At 32.3% G+C, this 26344-nt stretch overlaps 3 protein-coding genes and 1 non-coding gene across 5 annotated transcripts; all 4 read right to left on the minus strand.

The window, feature by feature from the left end:
- Positions 1 to 651: 651 nt before the first annotated feature.
- On the minus strand, positions 652 to 11432 carry LOC115706181 (copper-transporting ATPase PAA2, chloroplastic). Of its 2 annotated transcripts, none has more exons than XM_030633739.2 (17): positions 10602 to 11432; positions 9792 to 9869; positions 9397 to 9494; positions 9246 to 9299; positions 8875 to 8961; positions 8600 to 8764; positions 8202 to 8312; positions 7771 to 7839; positions 6104 to 6213; positions 5676 to 5781; positions 4974 to 5040; positions 4465 to 4544; positions 3933 to 4384; positions 3655 to 3829; positions 3411 to 3542; positions 3076 to 3226; positions 652 to 982 (listed from the first exon to the last, which is right to left on the minus strand). In XM_030633739.2, the coding sequence occupies exons 1-17, from the start codon at positions 11257 to 11259 to the stop codon at positions 891 to 893; spliced, it is 2685 nt and encodes an 894-aa protein (XP_030489599.2). In that variant the 5' UTR covers positions 11260 to 11432; the 3' UTR covers positions 652 to 890. The 2 variants fall into 2 exon arrangements, with proteins under 2 accessions (XP_030489599.2, XP_060962969.1); XM_061106986.1 differs by lacking the exon at positions 652 to 982 and adding an exon at positions 2910 to 2971 and having other exon boundaries at positions 3002 to 3226; positions 10602 to 11394.
- LOC115703442 (small nucleolar RNA snoR143) lies at positions 6890 to 7006 on the minus strand. The gene has a single exon (XR_004009206.2). It is a non-coding gene; the product is annotated as a small nucleolar RNA snoR143 (small nucleolar RNA).
- Positions 11433 to 13583: 2151 nt separating the features above from the next.
- LOC133031962 (protein FAR1-RELATED SEQUENCE 9-like) lies at positions 13584 to 14534 on the minus strand. The gene has a single exon (XM_061105764.1). The coding sequence runs from the start codon at positions 14532 to 14534 to the stop codon at positions 13584 to 13586; it is 951 nt and encodes a 316-aa protein (XP_060961747.1).
- Positions 14535 to 14626: 92 nt separating this feature from the next.
- Positions 14627 to 26140, minus strand: LOC133031963 (protein FAR-RED IMPAIRED RESPONSE 1-like). The gene is made up of 2 exons (XM_061105765.1): positions 25899 to 26140; positions 14627 to 15413 (listed from the first exon to the last, which is right to left on the minus strand). The coding sequence occupies exons 1-2, from the start codon at positions 26138 to 26140 to the stop codon at positions 14627 to 14629; spliced, it is 1029 nt and encodes a 342-aa protein (XP_060961748.1).
- Between the last annotated feature and the right edge of the window lie 204 nt (positions 26141 to 26344).

Here is a 26344-nt window from a genome sequence, read left to right on the forward strand (position 1 = left end):
GTGAAGTGTAATTGAGAATGGAGACCACTCAATTATCTCCAATTACACATTTTAGGTAATCAAACAAACACACAAGATAAAATTGTGTAATTATCTACAATTACACCAAATCTAATTCTCTTTTAGCTTTCCAAACACGCCCAAAATTTTTTCTTTACATCAAGAGTAATTATGATGAACTTTTAATTGCACCGTAAATATGAACTGAAAATTAAAATTATGTACCTACTTAAAAATACACAAGTATTTAAGTGTAATTTTTAACACAACGTTAAGGCTATGCTTATAAATTGAATTTTAGTAAGAAAAGAAAAAGGTAAGAAAAATAAAATATGATAAAAATTGTATAGAAAAACACTCATTTCAACAAAATTCACCGTATCAAACTTGAAAAATTTATTTATTTATTTTTTGTTCTCCACACTATTTTTTTTCCTACTTTTTTTTCTTTTCTCACCAAAATTTAACTTCTAAACATAGCCTAAGTATTTTGGTCACCAAATAAGCTATGTCAACATTAAACAACAAAATTAACATCAGATATACATATGTAAATATATTGTATACTGAAATAGAAGAATGGAGCCATATAAAACTGTTGTATTGTAGCTCATTATTTCGGGGTTTGAAAAAAGAAGCTATGTTTCAACCTTTGTCTAAGATGCCATGACCAATTTATTATCAAATATCAAAAACCTCTGTCGCAAAACAAGCTCTATAAAATAAGTGTCCATATTTACAAAATTTCATCTAGGTGAGTCACAATATTTGTGATTATTTTATCATCTTATCATATTTATTTTATTTTTAATAGTATGTTGTTGTATTGAATAAGGTCTGGCGTGGTAGGAAGAAATATGTATGAATATTATTACTCTTACTATTTTGGGTTAAGTGATGTTTTTGTTGTCAGAGCCTTGGTGAAGCTGTAGAAGCAATGAATTTGTAACAACAAATATTGAGCTTAACGCCATTAAACCACCTGTCAAGTGTCAAAGCATGTCAACCCAACAATCAGTCATTGGTAAAGCTTCTTTAAACTTTGATGCAGCTATAGTAGAGTTGTTGTGAATAGTAGAGTTGTTGTGACTAGGGGTGTTCGCGGTGCGGGTAGTGCGGTTTTTAACCATTTTTTCAAACCAACCCGCACATGCAGTTTTTTCAATTTTCCAAACCGCACCCGCACCGCGATATTAAAAATCCGCAAAAACCGTACCACAAAAAATGATGCGGTGTGGTGCGGTTTATGGGGTTTGAACTATCACAATTTTTTTTTTGAAATCATCATAAAATAATTAAACTATCATTAATATAATTATTCCAAAACACTTAAGAAAATACAACAAACTTGAGACTAATAAAAGTTATAACAACAATAAGTCAATAATTTTTTTAAAGTTTCAACAATACACCTAAATCAAAATAACAAACTTGAAACTAATTAAATTCCAACAACAATATAAATGTACAACTAACATACTTTCAATAATAGATTAAAAATAAAACAAACACAAACTTCCAATTCCAAATTTCAATACACAATATGGGTTTGGGTTTGTTGCTAAGAAGAGAGGATTTGTGAAGAGTTATGGATTTTGCCCTAAGATTTATGGGCTTGGGTTGGGCTCATATGTATGGGCTTAATTAAATAAATATAAAAATTAAAATTTTAAAACATGCGGTGCAGTGCGGTTTGAATCGCGGTTTAATAATTCAAAACCGCAAACCGTACCGCACCGCGAAGAATTTCAAACCGCATTTTTTTTTGCGGTGCGGCGGTTTGAGCAGTTTGATGTACACCCCTAGTTGTGACTATTACATCTTTCTTTTCGGTATTACAAATTTTTTATTAACTTTCATTTGTTTCCGAAATTTGTAAATAAATTACTATACTAAAAACAATATTCAAAATAGTAGATTGTATATGTATAAATAAAAAGTACTTTTGTAACTATAGACGGATTAGACCATGTACCTAGAGTCCACTAATTCAAGGACCCAAACCTTTTCTCTTTTAAAAACACATTTTTTTTATTAATTTTGAAAAATACCACATTTTTTTTAATATATATATAAATAAGAGCCCAAAAATATTTCTCTGAGCCGACCTTGAACTATATATTTGAGTCTTGTATTCGACACTGTAAATAATTTTAAATTTTTAAAAAACTCGTAGAATGTTTGTTATAACTACAATGTATTTATTATAGGATAATTGGCAGCGGAACCCTTTCATGTTTTAATTTTTGTAAGGTAAATAGCTGCATAAATACCTTAAGTTTCAAGTTTGTAAGTCTCATAAACCTAATGTTTATTTTTAGCGGTATAAATACCCAATATTTGTAAAACTGTAATTTTTTTCTAATTTCGTCGGTACAGACTCTGTTATTATCTTAAACAAGACAAATATAAGGCCCAAATTCTACATTATTGGGTCTAGACGAAAACATGCAGTATTAGTTACTTCTAAATGTTCTTTTAAGGAGTCTGTACTGGCGAAACTGGAGAAAGATTACAGTTTTACAAACATTGAGTACTTCTGCTGCTAAAAATAAATATTGGGTTTATGTAGCTTACATTAAAACTTTGGGTACTTATACTGCTAATTACTCATTTTTATATATTTAGCCCCTTTTATATTTTTTTGGTGGCAAAATTTACTTAATTTTACTTTTCTTCACAAATTTAAGACGTCAGCTAAATATCGCTGTTAAATACCAACTGGATAGATATACGAAAGTAAAACTTTGAAGCTAATATAACAATCCAGTTTGTTATTTAATGGTGATTTACAGTTGACACCTCAAATTTATAAAGAAAAGCAAAATACAAAGGAGTTTTGCCAAAAAAAAAAAAATTTAAGTGTAAAAAATCAAAAACATAAGAATTTTGGTTATAAATTTTATAGGTGGTAAAAATAAAAACGTTCATACCTATAGGGACAAAAATGTTACTCCAAGTGTAAAATTACCTTTCTAGGAGAACTAACTTAGACAGACACCCCATAGTAATAATAATCATTATTCTCTAGTAACATAAAAGATAAATGAATAAAAACTACTAATGTTAAATTACCTGACAGTGATGGTGTCATGGCGAAATCGAATTTGGGTAGCAATACTCCGGCGGCAATAGGAATGGCTACTAAATTGTATGCTATTGCCCATGCAAGATTTTGGTATACCTTTGACATTGTTGCTTGAGAAAGTTCCAAAGCATTTACAACCTGGCATAAACAAGGTTCCAGTGAGTAACAAGTTTATAAACGGTATGCGCAGTTGCCATCCATTGGTATCGAAAAATGCAACTCAGTTGAGAATCCTAACTGATGATAAATGTTGCAATGCACATGAACTAACTAAATGGTATCCGCAAAAGAAAGCAATTCATGAGTTGGTGTAATAACATACTTGGGATAGTTTGTTTCCAAGGAGTATAATGGATGCAGCGTTGGAGGCTGCGTTTTCTTGAGCTTCGATCCTCAGAGCAATACCGACATCAGCAAGAGCCAATGATGGTGCATCATTTATGCCGTCACCAACCTTCGAAAAACAAAAAATAGTCAATTACAGATACTTTATATGAAGATTATTTCTTAAATAAATTATAAGAGCAAGCAACATTCTTGGTCAATTTAATGAGTTTAATTGATACCATGGCAATGCGGTGTCCTCCAGATTTAAGAGTGGAGATAATTTCTGATTTCTTTTGTGGGGTCAAGGAAGAATTGATAGATTCATTATCTATTCCAACTGCCTTGGCTATAGTTGCAACTGCTTCTTCCCTGTCCCCGGATAAGAGCAAAGTTTTGATACCCTTCTGCCGGAGCCTTAATCAACACAGCAACACAACGAAAAGTTGATAATCAAGTTAAGACAGTATAAGAAAAAGATGGACTAACAGTACCCAATTCACAAGTGAATGAAACTTACTTGCTTAAAGTGAATTTAGCATCATGGCGCAAATTGTCAGATACTGCAATAGCACCAATGATGCCTTCTCCTTCACGACCAACATAAACAACTGTTTTCGAGTAATCTGAAAATGTTACTCCTTTGGATGATTGATGTATAGAATGCTCCAAATTCATAACATGCGATATGTCTGTTTTAGTTGGGAATCGGTCACGAACCCATTCTAAACTACCGACCGCAACCAAACGTCCATCTACTTCAGCTAAGGTTCCAAAACCAGGCTCTACCAATTGGCCTTTTGTTAATGGGATACTCAGACCCAGTAATTCTGCTTGATTGGTGATGGCCTTGGCAATTGGATGTGAAGCTGTATATTCTACAGCAGCAGCAATTTGAAGAATTTCTGAGTCTTCGTAAGCAAAAGAAGCCACAGCCGAAACAGTTGGTTTACCCTCTGTAAGAGTTCCTGTCTGCAAGTAGAGAGAAATTGGGTGAGTTATTTTCTTCAACAATTAGTCTATGGAGGAGAGGGAGCAAGAATTGCATGTACCTTGTCCAGAGCAATATAGTCTATGCCGGCCAAGCGTTCCAATACATCTCCTCCTCTAATCAAAAGTCCTTGTCTTGCTCCTGCACATAGTTATTGAACAGGAAGAGGATAAGAGAATAATTTTCAATTATAAATCTTCCACATCATCGTAGCTAAATAGAATGTTTTTTAACCAGATACCTCATACGTTCTAGTGAGTTATCTTAGAATCAATAATCATTGACCAACAACTAACTATAATTTCAAGGGTCGAAGTTATAAGCATTCAAGCAAGGAAAAGAAGTCCTTCACATAGCGAATTATTTCTAGGGGAAGACATGCTAATTTGAAATAGAAGATGATAATTGTACAAAACATTTTCTGTCATATCAAGTTAGCAGCAACCTATAGTTTAACTTTTCGGTGATAAAGATCCTCAGCTCAACTTCATTTTAATTTCTTGCAAATTAACTGTAATTTCATTCAAACATGACACAAACTCATAGGAAAATGTCGTAAATATTTAGTACCAAGAGAGGTGCCGACTAGGATAGCAGTTGGTGTGGCGAGACCTAGCGCACACGGGCAGGAAACCACCTGTATTGAAAGGAAGTAAAAACAAGAAAACAGAAGAAAGGAAACTTCTCACTATCACAATATATCTTTTTACACACATTTCCTTAAAAAAAAAAAAGCACTCTCTATTAAAATGTGTTGTGAGGCAAAATGATTTAGAAGTGAAAAAGTACCATTTCTGCAATAACAAGTCAAACCAAATGTATCCTCGAAATTCAACATCAGCAATGATGTCACTCAAGGAACTAAAATTTTCCATAATACAACTAGATGGCCAAGATTGCAAATTTTACATTCTACCCTAGCCCATTCTATAAATTGAGGTTGCTTCTTCAAAAACATTAGAAATATACCTCTAGAAACCCTTGGAGGGCTATTTATGAATACGACACCAACCCCTAAAGAGGGAATCTAACTCCTGAGATCTACATTTCTACAAGGTTAATACATGCTCTTTGGTCTTCCTTGCCATCATTTATCAAGGTCTAAAAAATAGTCATTGTTGACGTATTAGATCTAACCCTACCTCAAATATGTGCCACTAAATTCAATATAATTCTCGGAATCAGACTACCCTTCAACAAAACCTACAGAGTGGCTTGATAAAATGCAACTCAGATCACACAGTGAGAAGGAGAAAAGTAACTTTTACTTACCAAAACATCCACTGCAAGTTTCATGCTCAAAAGCAATGGATCACCATCTGGTCCAGCAATATCGTTGAGCAAAACATCTGGGAATGCTTGACTTCCAATATAGTACCTAAGACACAGATACAAAGCTCAACAAGAGGATTGGAAGAACAAAAGGGGAACCATAAATCATCTTCTTGTTTTTTTCCCTTGGATATACAAATTACATTGTAAAGTTACTTCTTTTCCTTAGCAACTAAAGCTTCAGATCTCAAAGAAGAAAATTTATACCCCATAATCCATGTCTCCCATTCAGAATCAAAGAGCATATTGACATTAAAAATTATAATTATTTATAATAATTCATAAGTTTTGAATGGAAACTACTTTTGTTTCTAAGATATGAACACGAAACTGCTAGATAGAACATGGAAAATAAAATGAAGACCTACCAAAATGCAAATGTTGCGGCTGACAAAGTCATTACACTGTATACAAATGGCCCAGCTATTTTATCAGCCAACCGTTGTATTGGTGCTTCATGGCCTTGAGCATCTTCAACCTGAAAATTAAAATGCTGAGCAATGACACACGGTACAAGCAACAGCATTGCCAAACTATTCGACTCTTGCATAATTAATCATTTTCATAGGTGATTTGTTTGCCAATGAAACACATGTGCATGCTCCTGGCATCCACCAAGTGCACAAGCAAAAAAATCAAACTTATTTCAAATGGTAAGGAATAGTTTGTAAATCTATGTAGGATGTATGTGGATCAAAATTCAAAACCAAAAGAACCTTCCCCCCCCTCCCCCAAAAAAAAAAATCACACTCGTGGTGCACATGTGCCCACACACATGGACATGCTCATGCCATCTACCAGGTGCACAAGTAATGGAAATTCAAACTTATTTCAAATGATAAAAAATGGTTTTTAAATCCATATAGGATGCATACAAAACCAAAAGAAAAACAAAAATTGACAACCATAGTGCACAGGTAACCACACACACGTGGGCATGCTCATGCCATCCACCAAGTGCACAAACAACATATATGAAACTTTGAATTTTTAATGAGATTTTGCACAATGCTTAGACACACAAAACAAATGGTGATATAAATTTTCATGAGAAAAACAGATTAATATTTTTTTTTAATATTAATGATTATGAATAACCATTGGTTCGGTTAGGACTTACATTATTTATGTAAATATGAACATTGATTAAAAAAAAATGTGAGATGCTTTTAGTAGACAAAGGAATAAAATTAGCCCTTAATCTGTGGAAGTCATCGCTACGGTTGTCTGGCCGCTGCCTGATCTCAAATCCTCTTTGTAAATATTTACAAAAAGGTAGAAACAAGACATTTAATATCAGCACTGTTGATTGGGTGAGAAAACAAGAAATTTATTTCCTCACCATTCAAAATCAACAAGTGCAAAAATATAAAGATACAAAATCAAAAACCAAAGAGTTAAGCCGGTAAGGGCTCATATCAAGTGTATAAATATAGGACCATCACAGTGGTGAAAACCCGTCTTGAAAAAAGAAGAGTGAAGAAAAGAGGTAGAAGAATTTTCCCAGACACCAAATAAGCCTGCCTTTTAGGTTTGAACAAAGTAAAACTAGAAATGGGGTGGCAGCCATGGGTACCTTCTTCTTGTTCCTCCATGCACCTCTTAAATCGAAAGATGGGTAATCATGAATCCCACTCGAGCCTCTCTCTTTTTAATCACTGCCCCTTAAATAAAGAAATATGCATCGGCGCGAAGGCACAATGGGACAAAACGGAATATGCTAACCTCAGTTTGTGCTTGCAAGCATCACCAAGGCACAATAATGGGACAAAATCTGGCATGCTAAGTGCTAACCTCAGCATGTTGTACTCACTTAGTATGTTTAAGAGTGGTATGGTAATTTAGAAAGGAAAAAAATTGTGAATTCTTTAGCAAGAAATCTCTGAATTCTTTAGACAGAATACTCATTATTAGCTTGCATATACTCAGAAAAGTCACCAAAGATGATCAGGAAAATGTAGCTTCATTTCCATCATATATGCAATTATGCGTATACATTAGACTTTTATATCATTAATGAAAGTAGATCACTTACCATGCGAACAATCTTGGATATCGTTGAGTTGGTTCCAGTTGAGGTTGCTTCAATTCTTAAAGGACCATCCTGGAATTCATAAACAACTTCCAAACTTTAAAAATGGCAAAAATTTATTAATCAATTTATGGGGTAAGATTAAGATTTTAAAAAAAAAAAAACTCTTCCTTGATGGAATTTGAATGTAGACTAGACTCTCCAAAAAACTAGCAAAGAAAATAACACACCACAGTACAATTTTGAGCAATCCTACTATTTTAGATGGCTCACAACAAAACCAAAATTTGAATGACCATCACTGTTTTCAAATTGAAGAACTTATGGACTGCATCAAAATTTTTTTGATTAAATTAGGAAGAAAGAAAATCAGACATAAAACAACTTATCAAAATTATATTTCACTCTCCAGGATCAAGGCAACATAATCATACCCAGTTTATGGTTCCAGCAGATACAGAAAGACCTTCTTCCTTAAATACAGGAAGTGATTCTCCTGTAAGCATGGATTCATCCACAACACTTCTTCCAGCAAGCACAGTTCCCTGTGCAAGAAGTAAACAGAGACAGAAAGCTAATGTCAATAATTTTTTAGTTCCATCAGCATACCAATAGTATGGAAAATATATCATCTTCTAAACCACCAAGTATGGACCTTTTACAGTGAGCCTAAAGCTAAATGTGAGCATTCAAACCAACTTTAACAACAAATTCACAAGTATTGCTTGCTTCCAAGTTCCAACAACGTATGACTCACATTATTGATAGCTTAAACTAACAAATGAAAATGTTAAAAACAAAAAGTAGAAAGTGCACGACTTAAATTTCTTACATCTACAGGAATGGTTTCCCCAGGCAAAACCAATACCGAGTCTCCAACTCGAACATCATCAGTTGGGACTTCAACACAAATTGAATCAGAGCAAAGTACATTTTTGGTGGAGGATTCACTTCCTGAAGAAGTAATTACAAGCCTTGACTGGGTGGATATTAGTGACTGCAAAAATAGCAGAGAGCAAGCAAACAAATCGTTGAGTAATCTGTTACTGCAAACTCATCTACATAGATCATATGCTTGAATCACTAATATGAAAAAGATTGACTTACTAGAAGCTCGTTCATATCACTTGATGCTTTGATCCTAGCTCTTTCTTCAAGAGAACGTCCTAGGAGAACAAAACCAAGAAGCATAACCTGCATGCTAAAAAAAGGAGCTTCATGTAAGAAATGCATCATTAACCCAAAAGACCAAAGTATCATCTACTAAGTTATTATCCTACAAGAGTGCAGTTACCATGATTTTTTTTATTTGTTTGTTTAGTCTTTCAGAAAACAAATACTTATTGCATTAGGAGGACTAATACTTTCCTTTCGTCATATCAGACAAGCCAATAATAGATAGGGTGGATAAAAATAAAGCTACTCAGGCATTTTCTTTTCTTAAGAGAAAATGGAGAAAGAGAAATCAAAAAAATCACCGGCTCATCAAAGAATGTTGCATTCCACTGGAGCTCGGGATAAAGAAGGGAAACCTACAACAGCAAAGAATTTACAAATTAACACTAAAGCCAAAATCAAAATAGCACACCCAAAGAAATGAAAACAAAAACTAATCATCATATTCCCTACCGCACTAATGAAAAATGCGGCCAACGATCCAAATCCCACAAGAGAATTCATATTTGGAGATCCCTTCCATAATGCCCTTAGACCATCAAAAAGCAGGTCTGAAATGAAATTTAAACTACTTAAATCACAATGCATATTAAGCTTGGTTTTAAGATCATCTAATCATTGTGCTGGAAAGCATTTATCAAATAGCTAAAAATAACCATTTAAAAATCTATTCAAATAAAATATATAAGGATACAAATACATTTAAACAAAGATAAAGCATAACGTATCCAAACGGATTCACAAACCACTCAATGATCATATTCATATATTCCATTAAAAGCATGTTACTAATCAAATCGGCATTGAGATCTGAGTAAGACCAACATAAGAAAAGGCATCCAACCAACCTCGTCCAGGTCCCAACAAAGCACCCAAAGCCAAACCACCCTTCAGATATGAATTGTGAAGTAGCTCAAAAAATGATCCTGAACCACCAAAGAAAACGTAAAAGAGATTAGTAATTGAACATATGGAAAGTAGTAAACTTCTGAATCATTTACTTGCCCCCAAATTCTTCTGATGAAATACCAAACAAACAAATGGGTATTCAAATTTAGTAAGCAGCTATAACTTTAACTTGCAAAGTATAGCTATTTACCAGTCTTAACTTCAATTTGCAAAATAACATTCACTCATGGTCCTTCAACCCAGAATAAATTTACATTGGACTGTTTAGTGTGATGTAATATTTTCATGGGAATGGTTATCTTTCACATTCCCATGTTTAGTACGGGGAATTTTATTTGAAGTCTGAGAAAATTATCACCGTGATAATAAGATTACTCCATAAGGGAATAATCGTAAATCCTTTCAAAAAGATGGATTTCCAAGCATTACCTTCAATCTTAATACAAATAGATTCAATATATTAATAATTTTATACATTTCCCAACAATTGAACAATTCATCAATTCATGTAATTCAATTAAGTAATCTAAAAACACAGTTATAAGTTTCCAAACAACTATATTCCAATTCATATCATATTATTTTCAACTCCTCGTACCAAAACCCCGAGTAATATTGGGTAGCTAAATTTGAGCAAATTATCAGCTAATTAAGGCACCAAACTAGTTATATTTTGAAAAAAAATATATATATACATATATATACATAAATATAGCGAAAAGAAGTTAAAAAACCGTGAACAACATTACCATGGGCGACATGAATTCCAAGAGAATGTAATATATGCGAACCATGCGATCCACAGCACAAAGCCACCAAAGTCCAAGCAAAAGCCACACGATTCCGACTCCGAACAAGCATTTCATCCTTCTTCTTCAACATCTCCTTCCACTTCCTCACATTCTCCGCCACTCCCCTTCCCGATTCTCTCCTCTTCGACGAGAATCCACACTCCGTCAACCTCCTCGCCAAGCTCTCCGCCACACTCCCAGTATGATCCACCGCAACCTCCGATTTCAACTTGATCGCCGCCGTCTCAGTCAACATATTGACCGCAACAGAATCAACTCGTTCGTCAGACGAAAGCAACGATCTAACTCGAGAAACACAACCACCGCACATCATTCCCGATACATCTAACAGAACCGAAGTATCACCAGACGGTTCTTGTACGGACACGGCAGTAGTAGTCTGAGCTTGGAGCGAGCTAGAGATAACAAATGCAGGCTTGGAAGTCGCCGGAGGAAAACAACGCCGTCGATTGATGCTAAACTCTTTGCGTCGCCGTTGAATACTGAAGCTGAAGAATCGATCGACATTGGCGAGTTTGTTACTATTACTGTGAGGAAAGCTCAAGGAAAGGTTTGGCGGAGGCAAAGAATGAAGTGTCAGCAAATTCGAAGCCATGGAAAGAGAGATTCGGACATGGAAGTTTCAGGTAGAGAGAGAGAGTTAGGGATATTTTAGAGAGAGAAAGGATAAAACGGTCAAGGAATTTTGGGGGAGATGAAGCTCATCGGAGAAGAAGAGGTTAATTAATTAATTTAAAATTAAAAAGAATAAAATATAGACACGAAAAACATGTGGCAGGTAGAGTTAGCAGTTGACTGTTATTTAACTATCGTCACCGACAGTTCACGTTATAGTCAAAATGATACAAGTACTTAGGGGCTTTTCATCGAACTGTTGGCACTGCACCTTACTGCATACAAAATATAATTTGAAATTTTTTGCGGTGTGGTTATGGTTTGCATTTTTGCCAAACTGCAGATTGCGTTACGGTTTGCAATTTTAAATTTAATAATTACAATTCAAACAACACTATATATCATAAAATTACTAATTTTTACAATATGATTTTTATTTTTCATATAAGATAAAGTTTTTTATTATTGTTAAAACTTTATTAGATTTGTGACAATCAGCGCCCCGTGATTCGAAAGAAAAAGATCGGGAGTTGTACAATCCCACATCGCGTGGAAAAGGTCATGTGTGAGACTATATAGTTGAAGAGAGATTAAATGGATTAATTGGTACTACTTATATCAACAAAAATTACATATGCGGTTTGGTTTAAAAAAAATTATTACAACCCGCACTATTCGCACCGCGAATACCCCTACAACACTCTTATCAAACTCCAAAACTTCCTATTTTAAAAAAGAGAATTACTAAAAGGCACCACTGATTATTGGAATTTGAACTGTGAATCTCTTAATTATTAAGCTAATCAAATTACTACTAGGCTACAACACATATTTAGTATTAAGAGTATTATTATTTATTTTATAACTAATTATATTTTTATTTTATTTTTTTTGAAATAGGGGCCTGAGCGGTAGGGAGCCTAAGGCGACCGCCTTCTTCGTCTCACCTCAAGGTGTCCAATAGTAATGCTCTTTAAAAAAACATGAGAAGATAAATAGAAAAGATAAAGAATTTATTGTATGGTGCAATATAAAAGTTAGATGTAAATTAAGAAAATTAAATTTTTGTAAATGTATTTTAAAGGATAGAGTAGAGAAATATTAAGCGCCACTCAGGCGCCTTATTTTATTCATAATTTATTTGTGAAATGATATTATGTATTTGAATATTGCTATTAGACATAGGAATATAAGATTTAATAATTAATTATATTAATAGTAAATAATACGTCGGATGATGAAAGACACTTCCTATGTTGTCTTAAATTTATTGTTGAATTCTGTAAATGAAAGAATAGTGTAAAGGTGGTAGTGACTTTGATGACGGCAGTTGAATTTAGCAATGCTATGGGAAAGTAGATGAATGTGCTTATTAAATATTGAGCTTGCAAGTGTGTGGTGTGGTTACGTAGTTCAAATCAAATCTATGATTATCAAATTTGGTGGCTCACATAAAAACCAATCTATAGTATATTTATTTATTTATTCAATATTTGGATTTGAGAATGATTAATTAACTGTGAATATTAAACTATGATTTTGTGCCTATATGTGCAAAACACGGATTGCAATCCGTGTACGGCAGGTAAGTCCCACGTTAGAATAGTTTTATTTTTTAATTATTTAATTAAGTTGGCAACCGGTTATTCTAGGTTTGGTAACCGGTTGTACATTTGTATTTTTAATTAAAAAATAAAAAGGTACAATTAAATTACTGTTCACGTCAGTTAAAGTAAAAAAAAGTACAACAGCTTTACTGTTCGTGGCAGTTAATTGTACAAATATACTGTAGGCAGTGGGTCCATGTTGTCGGAATGAGGTTATTTTGGTATTTTACATCATGTATGTAATTTTGGAATTGTAGTTGAGTACAAAATATCACGTACCGAGTACATTAATTGTTTATGCATGTTGTTTAGTAAAATTAGTGTACAAAATATCACGTACCGAGTACAAAATATCAGGTATAGAGTACGTTCATTTTTGTTTCGTAGTACATTGTTAAGAATAATTTGTTATAAATTATGAAATTATGTGTTGGTATATATTGAGTTTTACGTTGGTGTATTATTTTTATTTTTATTATTGTGTATAAAAAAAATTAATTACTATGGAAATTTTGACCTTATAAGATTGAATTTTCTTGGGTAAAATAATTTATTTGTTCATTAATTATAAATTTGAGATTTGTTGAGATAAATACCTTAAACACGGCAAACATAACATGAAGTATATAAATGTAGAGTTTTTGAAGCAATAACTAGAGTCATAAACCTTAAAACATCAATGGTTAAAAATAACTAGTTATATATATGAATGACCATAGTATGATTCTTGTGTGGAGGAAGGCGGTTCAGGGAAATACGCGTTGGAGTGTTCATTGAATGAGTCAGTTGTTGGTTGATTGTGTGCTGACTGTTGCCCCTGAGATCCAGTATTCTGTTGACGGTTTGGACACCGCCGATAATCATGGCCTGATGAGCGACAAATGCGACAATGTCTTGAGTTTCTTGGGATCTGCTCCTCGTTTGGTCCTTCCCTTGGATTTCCTGTACCCTTTGTTCTCACAACTTCAGGGTCTTTAATAATGTTGGGGTTGTTACGATATCTTCCAGGTTGTGGCGTCTGTCCTTCTGGATTGGAACTCATCTCAAATTCTTCCTTGAACATTAGAGTTAGCCGTTCAATCTCTTCCTTTGCACGCGTGTACGAATCCTCTGTTTTTGCTGCATAAAAATTGTAGTTATAAGTTAATGAGCTGAGAGATCCAAACCTAGCCATCTCATAAATGTGTTGTTGTTCTTGTGCGGGGGGGTTAAAATGTAGGTGGAGATTTGTCTTCGCGGATTTGCTCCATCGCTTCATGAGAAGAGTATTAGGTATTCTTCTGATGTCTAATCTTTTCATTGTAGCCCATAAATGTCTACAAGGGTACCCCTGACTTTCATATAGCATGCAGCTACAGTGTAGTGCTCGTTGGCCTTCACAGTAATGAACTTGGTATTGGACTTCCGGATGCTGAAACTTTCCAATGGTGTATATCTGCCACTCTCCTTCTTGCTCCTGACTTATGACAAAATAATTATTCTCTAAATGAAGCTGCTCAGCAACCTTGTGGTACATAGTTCTTGTGTAGAATTTAGCACATTGGTTGTAGTACGTGGTCAAGCATGTGGGATTAGGTGGGTAAGGTCGAGTGCATCTGCTTTTGAAGTCATTTGCAGTCTCGTTGTGTCTGAGCTTTGAGACTGTCATATCTATGGTTGTTACAAATTCACGCAAGCAATAATTCTTCTCTAAAAATTTTTTTAGGGCTGAGTTGATCGATTCGCAACGTTGTGTGGTTCTCATTCACCGCAACGAATGAACCCCTTAAATAAGTTTACGCCTTGTTTTCTTGTGTCGAATGTTGTTTGGCACCATTCATTATCTGTTAGTTGTTGGGTTTCGACGACGTCTAACCATCTTGCTTCAAAATCCTCCTCCTCGTAGTAGTTGTACATTAGATCTTTAAATCTTTTCAAGAAGATCGGATCTTTAACCTTTTTGGAAGCATTTGTATTGAGATGCCAAGCACATAGACGGTGTGTAACATCAAGCATGTGTTCCATGATGGCCTGTTTCATGGCCACATCTTGGTCAGTAACTACAACATTTAGCTTCTTATCTCCATGGCATTCGAGAAATTTTTGAAGTAGCCAACGATAGGATGGAAGCTTCTCGTGGAGGAGGAGAGCGAACCCGAAGATGCATGTGTTGTAATGGTGGTTTACGCCAATGAGAACAGTGAGAGGCTTATTGTACTCATTTGTCATGTAGGTGGTATCAAACCCTAGTACATCCCCAAAAGCCACATAGTCGACACGTGAGTTTCCATCTGCCCAGAATAAGTTAGCCAATCGATTCTCCTCGTCCACCTCATATACAACGAAGAAATTTGGATCCCTCTCTGCGAGACAATCAAGAAATCCCAACGCTCCTTCCGAGTCCGTCTCTATCTTTTCTTCTCGCTTGGCACCAGCAACCCTGTTGTAGACATCTCGAAGTTGACATGGCATTCTCTCATAACCTCCACTTTGCAAAGCAACATGAGACATTATGTTGGCAGTTTTAATTCCAACGGAGTTCATCGACCTAACTTGGGCAAGCAAGCCATCAGACACTACTCGATGTGATCTCAAAAATTGTACCTCACTTGATGAAGCGAGGTCGTGATTGTTGGAATTTATTTTACCAGGATCTTAGATCTACTCACAAGTATGTTTATTAACATCCTAAATATGAACTTTCTAAAACGATGAAATAAACACATATAAAGTTAAAGAAACCTTACATTGGGTGCAGCGGAATTAAATGACTCCTTCCGTTCAGATATCTAGCCCTTGATTTTTTTCTGTAGCAGAGCATTATCAATATCTGAACCTGGATCTCTTTCTCTGAATCTTTGATGCTGAAACCTCCTTCTTGCTGAAAGTCTTTCTTCACGATCTTCCTCACTATGATTGAGGTATCACTTGCTGTGTGTGGGCACTACTCTAATCACTAAGATTTTCGAAATTCAAAGGAAGAAGAAAGAAGAAGTGGTAGCTAAAGATAGGGAGAGAGAAGGCTCAGTTTTTCTGATTCAGAAAGTGTCAGAAGAAAAGTGTAATTTTCCTGAAGCCTTCACTATCTATTTATAGCATTCCACTAGGGTTAGGTTTGAATTATTTGGCATTAAAATAATGAAAATATCAGTTTAAATTTCCTACAAAAGTGGCAGGCCCTATACTAGTGGATTTGGGCCTCACTTTTTGCAATTTTACAGTTTTACCTTTTCTACATCTGATTTTCTCAAAAACGCCAATTTTCTAATTCAACCATTTAAATGACAATTCTAACTATTTAATAAATATAAATAATTATTAAATAATATTGTCATTTATCATATTTATTAATTGAACCATACAGAGTATCATAATTAACAAATATGCCCCTATAAACTCTTTCTTTACAATTTCGCCCTTACTTAGTGAAAATTTCACAAATAGACAGTCTAGTTTGAGAATTATAATTGATTAATCAAAACCAATTACATGAGTCTTACAAGCAATATTATCTCAACTAGTGGGGGGACCATGGGTCTATATAACCGAGCTTCCAATAAGTATATCAAGAATTTAGCACTAAAATTCACTAACTTATTAATTTTTCGTTGAATCCACGCATAGAGCTTAGAATTGCACTCTCAGTATATAGAATGCTCTATATGTTCCACCATATAGACACATCATTAGTTATCCATTGTTATAATCCTAATGTGATCAATGATCCTTTATATGAATGATCTACACTGTAAAGGGATTAAATTACCGTTACACCCTACAATGTATTTATTCCTTAAAACACTTGACCCCGTATAAATGATATTTCAGCTTATGTGAAATGAGTACTCCACCATTTATGTTCGTTTGGTCAAGCTCGAAGGAGATCATCCTTTGCTTACTATTCACCAGATAGAAGCTATAGATTCCATGTTTATGATAGCGCTCCCACTCAATTGCACTACCGTGTTCCCAAAATGTACGTATCACCCTGACCTAAAAGTAGGCTTAACTAACAAATCAAAGAATACGAATAGCCTTTCAAGATTGAGCCTAATCATAACAGGATTAAGAACATTTGATCTAGGATCAACTAGGTGATATTGACTTGAATAGATATTACGGTAAGTTTAATAAATCTAAGTCAAAGTTCAATATCGGTCCCTTCCGATGCATACTCCATGCATCCAACCTGAGCTTTACTTTAACCAATGTTCTGGAAAGAACATAGTATTTCTCCAAATACAAGTAAACTCTTGTTGTAGATTATCATATCAGTAAAACCCTGTGTCTGATAAATCTAGAAAACTTTATTCACATAGCCATGTTTACTTTCTAATGTGTTGACGGCACAATAAACAGGATCAAGTATGTGAAAAGGGTTTCAGATGAATCTATACATTATGTACATATAATCATGAAATAAATCATGTGAACCATGCAACATTAAATGTTATTTCTGATCTATATTAATAAGTAAATCTGATTATATTGAAATGAGTTTTATTTAGGGCATAAAACCCAACAAACTCCCACTTGCACTAATATAAAACAAAAAGTGTGTTTCAAATAATCTCAACACCTTGATATACAAATCAAGTGTAGTAGTAGTAAACTCCTCGTAATAGGATCTGAAAGGTTGAATTAACCACAACCTTTTCTCCACTATTACTCTTCCTTTAATCACAAAATCATTGATAATGTGAAATTCCTCTCTATATGTCTACTCTCTTGGGATACTAGATTCTATACCTTTGGCAACTACTTTTGGTTAATCAGGAAATTAACACTAGTAGTTTAAGGCAATTTGGAATGGTGCCAAAGATGTAAAGAACTTTCCTTAGACTGAATAAGTACATTTCCTGCAGCTTTAACATTCAGTCCCTCTCTGATAGACCTAGAGACTTCAGATAGGTTTTTACACTTCTCCAAAATCACTATTCCACCCCTAGAGTAATCATCATCTTATCAGAAAGATTTACTAGCACAAAGGCAAATTTCGAAATCTGATATGGTGTAGTCTAAGAGTTTTAAACACACCCTTATAGACTAACATATAGTTCCTCTTCTTTATCTTAGGATTTACTTGATTGTCTTCCAATGTTCTTCTCCTGGATTAATCTGATACCTACTCATTACTCCCACTCAACAGCAGGTGTCTGGTCTAAGGCATACAAAAGCATATCTAAGACCTCTCACTGTTGATATAAGAAATTCTTTCATGGCTTTATCTTTTTTTGGAATAGTTGAGACTTTTCCTTAGATAAAATATATGCCTAAGAAGTTGCGAAGCTTCTATAGATTGTCATTAGAAAGAAAATACTTCAGCATCTTACTAAAGTAAGTTGCTTGCATTAGAGTAAGTAATTACCAGGTATACCACAAGCCATAGGTTTAGATAAACTCAAACCTATAATACTAGGAACAGGAAGTTTTGTTAAGTCCATTGAATGGACTTATAAACGAAAATTTCCTTTTATGTCCTTGTAATAGAAAACTTTAGGTTACTCCATGTGAATGGATTAAACCATAGTTCTATTGGCTTTTATCTTGACAATCCATTACTTGTTTAAACTCACAATGGATTTTAATCACTAGTGTCTCCCAAGTCATAAGAAGGCGAGTTCCTAGAAACTCTCCCACTACGACAAGGCACCGTGAATTATGTCTAAGAAAACTAAATGGTATTTATCTCTTCGGTTGTGACAAGACAACAGAGGCAGTGGGATCATCATATGTTATATAAGATGATAGAACACTTTTGGAATCAAGAGTTAAATATCTCCTTTATTTGCTACTTGTTTTTCAGACTTAGTCATTTTCTTAGAAAAGTAGTATTTGTTTGAACAAACACTTTCTTATCTATTGACAATGGGATGGTCCACCCCTAATCACTTAGAATAGCTAACAAACCATGGTTAACAGTTCTAGCTTTTCTTAAGATTTTGATTAGGTCATCCATGAATCTAGTAATGATTTACATTAAGTATACAACCATTACATCATTCTGAAATTGTATTATCATAGAAGGAATTAGGCAACGACTAGTAACTAATCATCAACATGCAACTCGAAATTTCTGGGGAGGTAAGTTTGGATATAATTCAAAAATCAAATTAATGATCTTTGAACTGCATATCTACTAACTATTTCTCCACCCCTATCAGTTCGCAAGATCTTAAACCACTTACCTTAATGGTTTTAACCATTGCTAGAAATTAATGAAATTTTTCAAACATTTCAAATTTCTTTGCTAAAAGGTATAATCTAGAGTTATCGTTTTAAGAATACAACGAAAAACTCATATCCACCCCTGAATGTGCATCCATCTGCGAATGAGATGAACTTACTTTCAGTAGATATATGCATATTAACTCTTTGCAGAGATTGATCTTGTCAAATCCACTATGAACAAGATACAAGTGCCATAGATTAAAAAAAATGTGGTAGTGTCTATGATGACATAGGTTTAGTTACATCAAAGAGTTCTTAGAATACTGCAAGTGGATCCTGGTCACAGAATACCTAACTCATATTCCATACAGTTTGAATCCATTAATAAAAGATGGATTTTAAACACTTGAGAAAGTGTAACTGTATTGTATCTGGAATTAGAAATATAAGAAAATTTCTGTTTGGATTCTAAAATTAAAGTCAAAGACTTAAATTCAACCAAATATAATGAGTAATTCTTTCTTGGACCACCACTACTATTTAAACTCTAAGTCAGATTTGCCCATACAAGTAGGAGATTTCTAAGATTGAGGATTTATATCAATTGGGAATAGAATTTCGGGATTATAATCATATGCGTCATTTAATTTCTTAAGAGAAAATATAGAATGACATGAAATGATTTATAGACCATTCATCCAATGATATGTTATAAAGCTAATTCGAAATGAATAAGCTAAGAGGAATTAGGATAATTTCGTTTAAAATAAGAATCTAACGATGCTTCGATTAGCGAAAGACAAAGTAATCTTATTTATGTAATCTTCTTGTTTCATATTGTAAAAATACTAGTCTAAGGTGTCATCAATTGATGAACAGTTAGATGTCGCATATACAATACTTATCTTTCGAGATCTTACACTATTATGTATGTCTAATGGTGAAAATCCACTAGGGATTTATCTCATTAGATAAACAAACATGTTGGACCAACAATGAAGATTCGAAATTAAACTACAACTTAATAACAGAAAATAACATGGTTCAATATAAATTCATACACAATTCAGAAATTATAAACATATAGCAAGTAGGAATGACTAGTGAAAATACTAAAATATACAATCCTAAATAATTTCCAAGGTTTTCAATAAACTGATACAGTGTCCCGGTAGGCGAGAGTCAAAGCATCATTTATTGAATAGAGTTGTCAGCTCATCTAAAATAGAAACCATTCTAGCAACCTTTTATTCGATCAAAATAAGAATCCAACGTTGTCCTGGTAGGCAAGAGTCAAGGTTATTCTCATTTTATGAGCTTCCACCATTGTTTCATGTTTCATAAGTTTATCTCTAAGTAGTCACCGTAGGGGAGAGTCTAATAGAGACGAAAACTTACAAAACACTTATCAAATGAAATCTTACGGTGTTAAATGCGTTCAACGAATAACCATCCATAGGGGGACGAAGTCTAGCGTCTCGAGGTTATATTGAAAACATTTAACTTTTGTAAGACCAACAATGGAGATCGAATATCTTAATAATAATCAAGCTCATTATTTAAAGTGAGTTGTATTTTCTTTGATTCTCTTTATTTATTCTATTTATTTTAAATATATATTTATTTAATTAAAATTTCCAATTTAGAATGAAAAATTCCAAATATAAATTTTAATTTAATATTTATAAATTTTACTTAGATGGATATGAAAATAACATGAATTATTTCCATCTTAGTAATAATTTCCAATAAATATTTAGAAAAATATTCAATTTAAGTTGTTACAAAATTAATTTAAATTAATTTACAACTCAAATTTAATTTTCTATAAATATATATTGCATTTCGAAAAATTAAAGTATATAAGAATACAATTTCGAAAAATGCATATTAAAATAAAAAATAAATCCTAGAAAAATTATTCTAATTTAATGTTGGCCCAAAATTAATTAATAAAATTAATTTACAACAAAAAATATAATTTTCCTATTTAATTAAATATATAAGAAAAATTTCAAATATTTAAGTATGATGATGAAAATCAACTTAAATATTAATTTTCTATTTAATTAAATACACTAGAAAAATACTTCAAGCAAAAATATCATCTATCTAGATTTTCTTTTGACTAATTAATTCAATTTCTAATAATATACTTTAATTTAATTTATTTTAAATTAATCAATAAATGAAAAAATCATTGATTTAAGTCGATCCAAGAATTAATTAAAATAAATAATTAATTTACAACTTAATCTATTTTTCAAGATAAAATTCGAAATTCTAGCATTTAAGAAATGCAATTTCGAAAATTGATTAATAAAATAAAAAAAATATATTTTGAAAATTATTTAAATTTAGTTGAAAAAATAAATTTCAACTAAAAATAATTTTCTATTTAATTAAATGTCATGAAAAAGAAATATTTAAGTATGATGATAAAAATCAACTTAGATATTTAATTTTCAAATTAATTAAATGTATTAAATTCAAGAAATAAATAATTAAGTGTAGAGAAGGCTTAATTATTAATTTCTAGTTTAATACTAGGAAAAATATACTTAAAATAAATTGTACCAAAATTAATTAAATAATTAATTTCACAATTTATAATATTTTCCTATTTAATATTAGAAATAATAAGTAGTCTAGAAATAACTATCTAGAAAATATCTTATTTGACTAAGTATCTTTTCCACAAAATTTGAAAAAATATCTAATTTAAGTTGTATTAGAAAAAATTTAGAACTTAAATATTTTTCAAATTTAAATTTAATTAAATATAAAAAATTAAGTTGTAACCACTTAATTTGAAAATATTCCATTTTAAGTTAATATTTGAAAAGATATTAACTTAAAAAAAAAATATCTAAAGAATCTTAATAACCAATGCCTAAAATTCCTCAACTTAATTTTGAAATTTTAAATCCAAAAGATATTCAGATTTAAGTTGGTTAGTTGTAGATAACTAAATATCAACTTAAATAGGAATATTTAATGAAAAATTTAAATTAAGCTCCAGAAAGAATCTAGATGGTTATAATTCTATATTTAATTAAATACAAGAAAATACATATAGTTTAGCTTAGAATAAAAAATTCTTTAAACTATAATTTTCTTAAATTAATTTCAAAATAAATGAAATTAATTATGTTGCTAATCAATTTTATTAGGTTAAACTAGTTTAATTAACCTAGTACAGTTATTCAAATCAGGCAAATGGGCCTTCACAATTGGGGTGGTTCATGTGAGGGGGTGCTGGGTTCAGTATGTCGTACCCACTACTATGGCTCCCAACTCTCACACAACGCCCAAAAGAGAGGAATTTAACCTTAAAATGAAGAACTGTTATTAATTGACTAAGCCCAAAAATAAATGGGCCTAAATAAAATCTATCAAGAACTATGACATTTTATTTAGCAACAACAACCTATATGCATCTATAATAAAATTAAACACATAGGCTCACACATGCACACTTTGGATGGGTCCTATCATGTTGCTAGGTCATACACAGATGAAAGAAGATTGTAAATATACCTGTTACAAATTATTAACTTGACCAAGGGAGCCATCAGATCAATAGATCTGGCAAAAGGTAACCATGGCTATTTGCAATCAAGTAATAATAGGTTTTGAAAACTTACAAACAAGCTAAAACACATACTCCTGCAACAAGGTTAGCTGGATAGTTGGATGTAGAATTTATTTAATTTTAAATTAAATATTTAATTTCGAAAATAATTAATTAAATAATAAAAAAAATTTCGAAAATTTTTAAAAAAATTTGAAAAAATTCGAAAAATAAAAAAAATTAAATTTAAAATTAAACCTACAATTTTGAAAAATTAGGTTTCAACCAACCTAAATATCATTTCAAAAATTTGCTAACTACTTTTAAATTTTAAATGTTATTTTAAAAATAAAATTAAATAAAAATTAGAAAAGATAAATGAAATATCTTTTCAGATTTTAAATTTAATTTAAATAAATAAAATAACAAAATTTAAAAGTTAGCAAAATATCTTACATCTATTTAAAATTACATGATTATAAATATCTTATTTTAAATTTAAATAAGGTCAAAATATCTAAAAAGATTTAATTTTAAAAAAAAATATCTTAAAAGATAAGATATAATTAAAAATATCTTAAAAGATAAGATATCTTAAAAATATCTTAAAAGATTTTATAAATATCTTATAAAATCTGACCTTAAATTTAAAAAAAAAATAAGATATAATCAAATTTAAAAATAAGATAGATTTTTAAGCAAGAAGATAGATACTAATTCTATTCAAATTCAAATTACACTAATATCTTGAATTAAATTTAAAAAATATTAAATTAATTCAAAATGATAATTAGAATTGAATTAGGAATAGTAATAGTATAAATACAAAACTATACAAAAAATTGGAAGTTAATTCCATGAAAAAGCATGAAAAATCGAACAAAAACAAAAAAATTCGAAACTGTACGGACAGATTTGCGATCGCAGGAAAAAAATCAAGACAAATTTCCCCGATTTTTCAAATCTTCAAAAAATCATAACTAATTCAAATAAAATCCAAATTAAGTTCTGTAAAAGGCTAACTTGCTTAATTTTTTCCATACTATCCAATAAAAATAATTCCAGAGATAAAATCGCAATTATTTTTCACGAAAATTTCACAAACATCAATCAATCATCAAATAACACTCAATACAACATGATACCATCCAAAGAACATACAAACAATCGTTTTAAAGTCCAAATTTCTTGCAAGTAAATCAATTACCATGGCTCTGAGGCCAGTTGTTGGAATTTATTTTACCAGGATCTTAGATCTACTCACAAGTATGTTTATTAACATCCTAAATATGAACTTTCTAAAACGATGAAATAAACACATATAAAGTTAAAGAAACCTTACATTGGGTGCAGCGGAATTAAATGACTCCTTCCGTTCAGATATCTAGCCCTTGATTCCTTTCTGTAGCAGAGCATTATCAATATCTGAACCTGGATCTCTTTCTCTGAATCTTTGATGCTGAAACCTCCTTCTTGCTGAAAGTCTTTCTTCACGATCTTCCTCACTATGATTGAGGTATCACTTGCTGTGTGTGGGCACTACTCTAATCACTAAGATTTTCGAAATTCAAAGGAAGAAGAAAGAAGAAGTGGTAGCTAAAGATAGGGAGAGAGAAGGCTCAGTTTTTCTGATTCAGAAAGTGTCAGAAGAAAAGTGTAATTTTCCTGAAGCCTTCACTATCTATTTATAGCATTCCACTAGGGTTAGGTTTGAATTATTTGGCATTAAAATAATGAAAATATCAGTTTAAATTTCCTACAAAAGTGGCAGGCCCTATACTAGTGGATTTGGGCCTCACTTTTTGCAATTTTGCAGTTTTACCTTTTCTGCATCTGATTTTCTCAAAAACGCCAATTTTCTAATTCAACCATTTAAATGCCAATTCTAACTATTTAATAAATATAAATAATTATTAAATAATATTGTCATTTATCATATTTATTAATTGAACCATACAGAGTATCATAATTAACAAATATGCCCCTATAAACTCTTTCTTTACAATTTCGCCCTTACTTAGTGAAAATTTCACAAATAGACAGTCTAGTTTGAGAATTATAATTGATTAATCAAAACCAATTACATGAGTCTTACAAGCAATATTATCTCAACTAGTGGGGGGACCATGGGTCTATATAACCGAGCTTCCAATAAGTATATCAAGAATTTAGCACTAAAATTCACTAACTTATTAATTTTTCGTTGAATCCACGCATAGAGCTTAGAATTGCACTCTCAGTATATAGAATGCTCTATATGTTCCACCATATAGACACATCATTAGTTATCCATTGTTATAATCCTAATGTGATCAATGATCCTCTATATGAATGATCTACACTGTAAAGGGATTAAATTACCGTTACACCCTACAATGTATTTATTCCTTAAAACACTTGACCCCGTATAAATGATATTTCAGCTTATGTGAAATGAGTACTCCACCATTTATGTTCGTTTGGTCAAGCTCGAAGGAGATCATCCTTTGCTTACTATTCACCAGATAGAAGCTATAGATTCCATGTTTATGATAGCGCTCCCACTCAATTGCACTACCGTGTTCCCAAAATGTACGTATCACCCTGACCTAAAAGTAGGCTTAACTAACAAATCAAAGAACACGAATAGCCTTTCAAGATTGAGCCTAATCATAACAGGATTAAGAACATTTGATCTAGGATCAACTAGGTGATATTGACTTGAATAGATATTACGGTAAGTTTAATAAATCTAAGTCAAAGTTCAATATCGGTCCCTTCCGATGCATACTCCATGCATCCAACCTGAGCTTTACTTTAACCAATGTTCTGGAAAGAACATAGTATTTCTCCAAATACAAGTAAACTCTTGTTGTAGATTATCATATCAGTAAAACCCTGTGTCTGATAAATCTAGGAAACTTTATTCACATAGCCATGTTTACTTTCCAATGTGTTGACGGCACAATAAACAGGATCAAGTATGTGAAAAGGGTTTCAGATGAATCTATACATTATGTACATATAATCATGAAATAAATCATGTGAACCATGCAACATTAAATGTTATTTCTGATCTATATTAATAAGTAAATCTGATTATATTGAAATGAGTTTTATTTAGGGCATAAAACCCAACAGTGATTGTGTATTGTGCTGAACTCTTTGCATTTCCAAGTGTTAGACGGTTGTGTGAGTAAAATACGTAATGCTGCCTGACATCCGGTTCTAGTGACATCATGAGGTCTCTTTTTTCTTTGTCTTTTCGTTATTGTGATTCTTTTGTAACCCTCGGAACAACAAACCCACCTGCGCATTACAATGACTCTGTGAGAACGTCGTACATCATCTTTTCTTGTGCCGAAACCCATCCGTTTCGCGTACATTTCGTAGAATGCTTCCCATTTTTCCAGTTTGTCGAGACTCTTGCCTAGGACGTTACATATTTGAATCTCATTCACTGGTTTTGTGATGTTTAGCTCTGCTGTTATGCTTTCCCATTCGTAGGTTTGTTCCTCATTCATGTTCTCTGCTTGAGACTCGGCCTCCATATTGTATCTGTTTGAATTAACAAATTAAATGATAAAGTTAATAGGTAAGGAATGGTTTTCGAGAAAGATAAAAAAAAGGACTTACTGATAAGTAACCACTTGTTCCTTCGACGTTAATGTACTGGAGTGGAGTTACAGTGTTTGATTGTTATTGATATCCAAGAATTAGAGATGAAGAGTAAGGGAAAGATAGTGGTGAGTCGA

This window comes from Cannabis sativa, chromosome X (genome assembly GCF_029168945.1).
Source record: "Cannabis sativa cultivar Pink pepper isolate KNU-18-1 chromosome X, ASM2916894v1, whole genome shotgun sequence".
Lineage (NCBI taxonomy): Eukaryota > Viridiplantae > Streptophyta > Magnoliopsida > Rosales > Cannabaceae > Cannabis > Cannabis sativa.

What these genes read in the sequence shown, in the direction of transcription:
- LOC133031962 (XM_061105764.1), bottom strand. Translation starts at nt 14,534, where the DNA reads ATGACAGTCTCAAAGCTCAGACACAACGAGACTGCAAATGACTTCAAA.
- LOC115706181 (XM_061106986.1), bottom strand. Translation starts at nt 11,259, where the DNA reads ATGGCTTCGAATTTGCTGACACTTCATTCTTTGCCTCCGCCAAACCTT. An exon ending in GCCGCAACATTTGCATTTTG is followed by an intron (nt 5,782 to 6,103) that starts GTAGGTCTTCAT and finishes TCTGTGTCTTAG; the next exon opens with GTACTATATTGGAAGTCAAG. An exon ending in CCTAGTCGGCACCTCTCTTG is followed by an intron (nt 4,545 to 4,973) that starts GTACTAAATATT and finishes AACTATGTGCAG; the next exon opens with GAGCAAGACAAGGACTTTTG.
- LOC133031963 (XM_061105765.1), bottom strand. Translation starts at nt 26,140, where the DNA reads ATGGAGGCCGAGTCTCAAGCAGAGAACATGAATGAGGAACAAACCTAC. An exon ending in AGAGTCATTGTAATGCGCAG is followed by an intron (nt 15,414 to 25,898) that starts GTGGGTTTGTTG and finishes TGCCCAAGTTAG; the next exon opens with GTCGATGAACTCCGTTGGAA.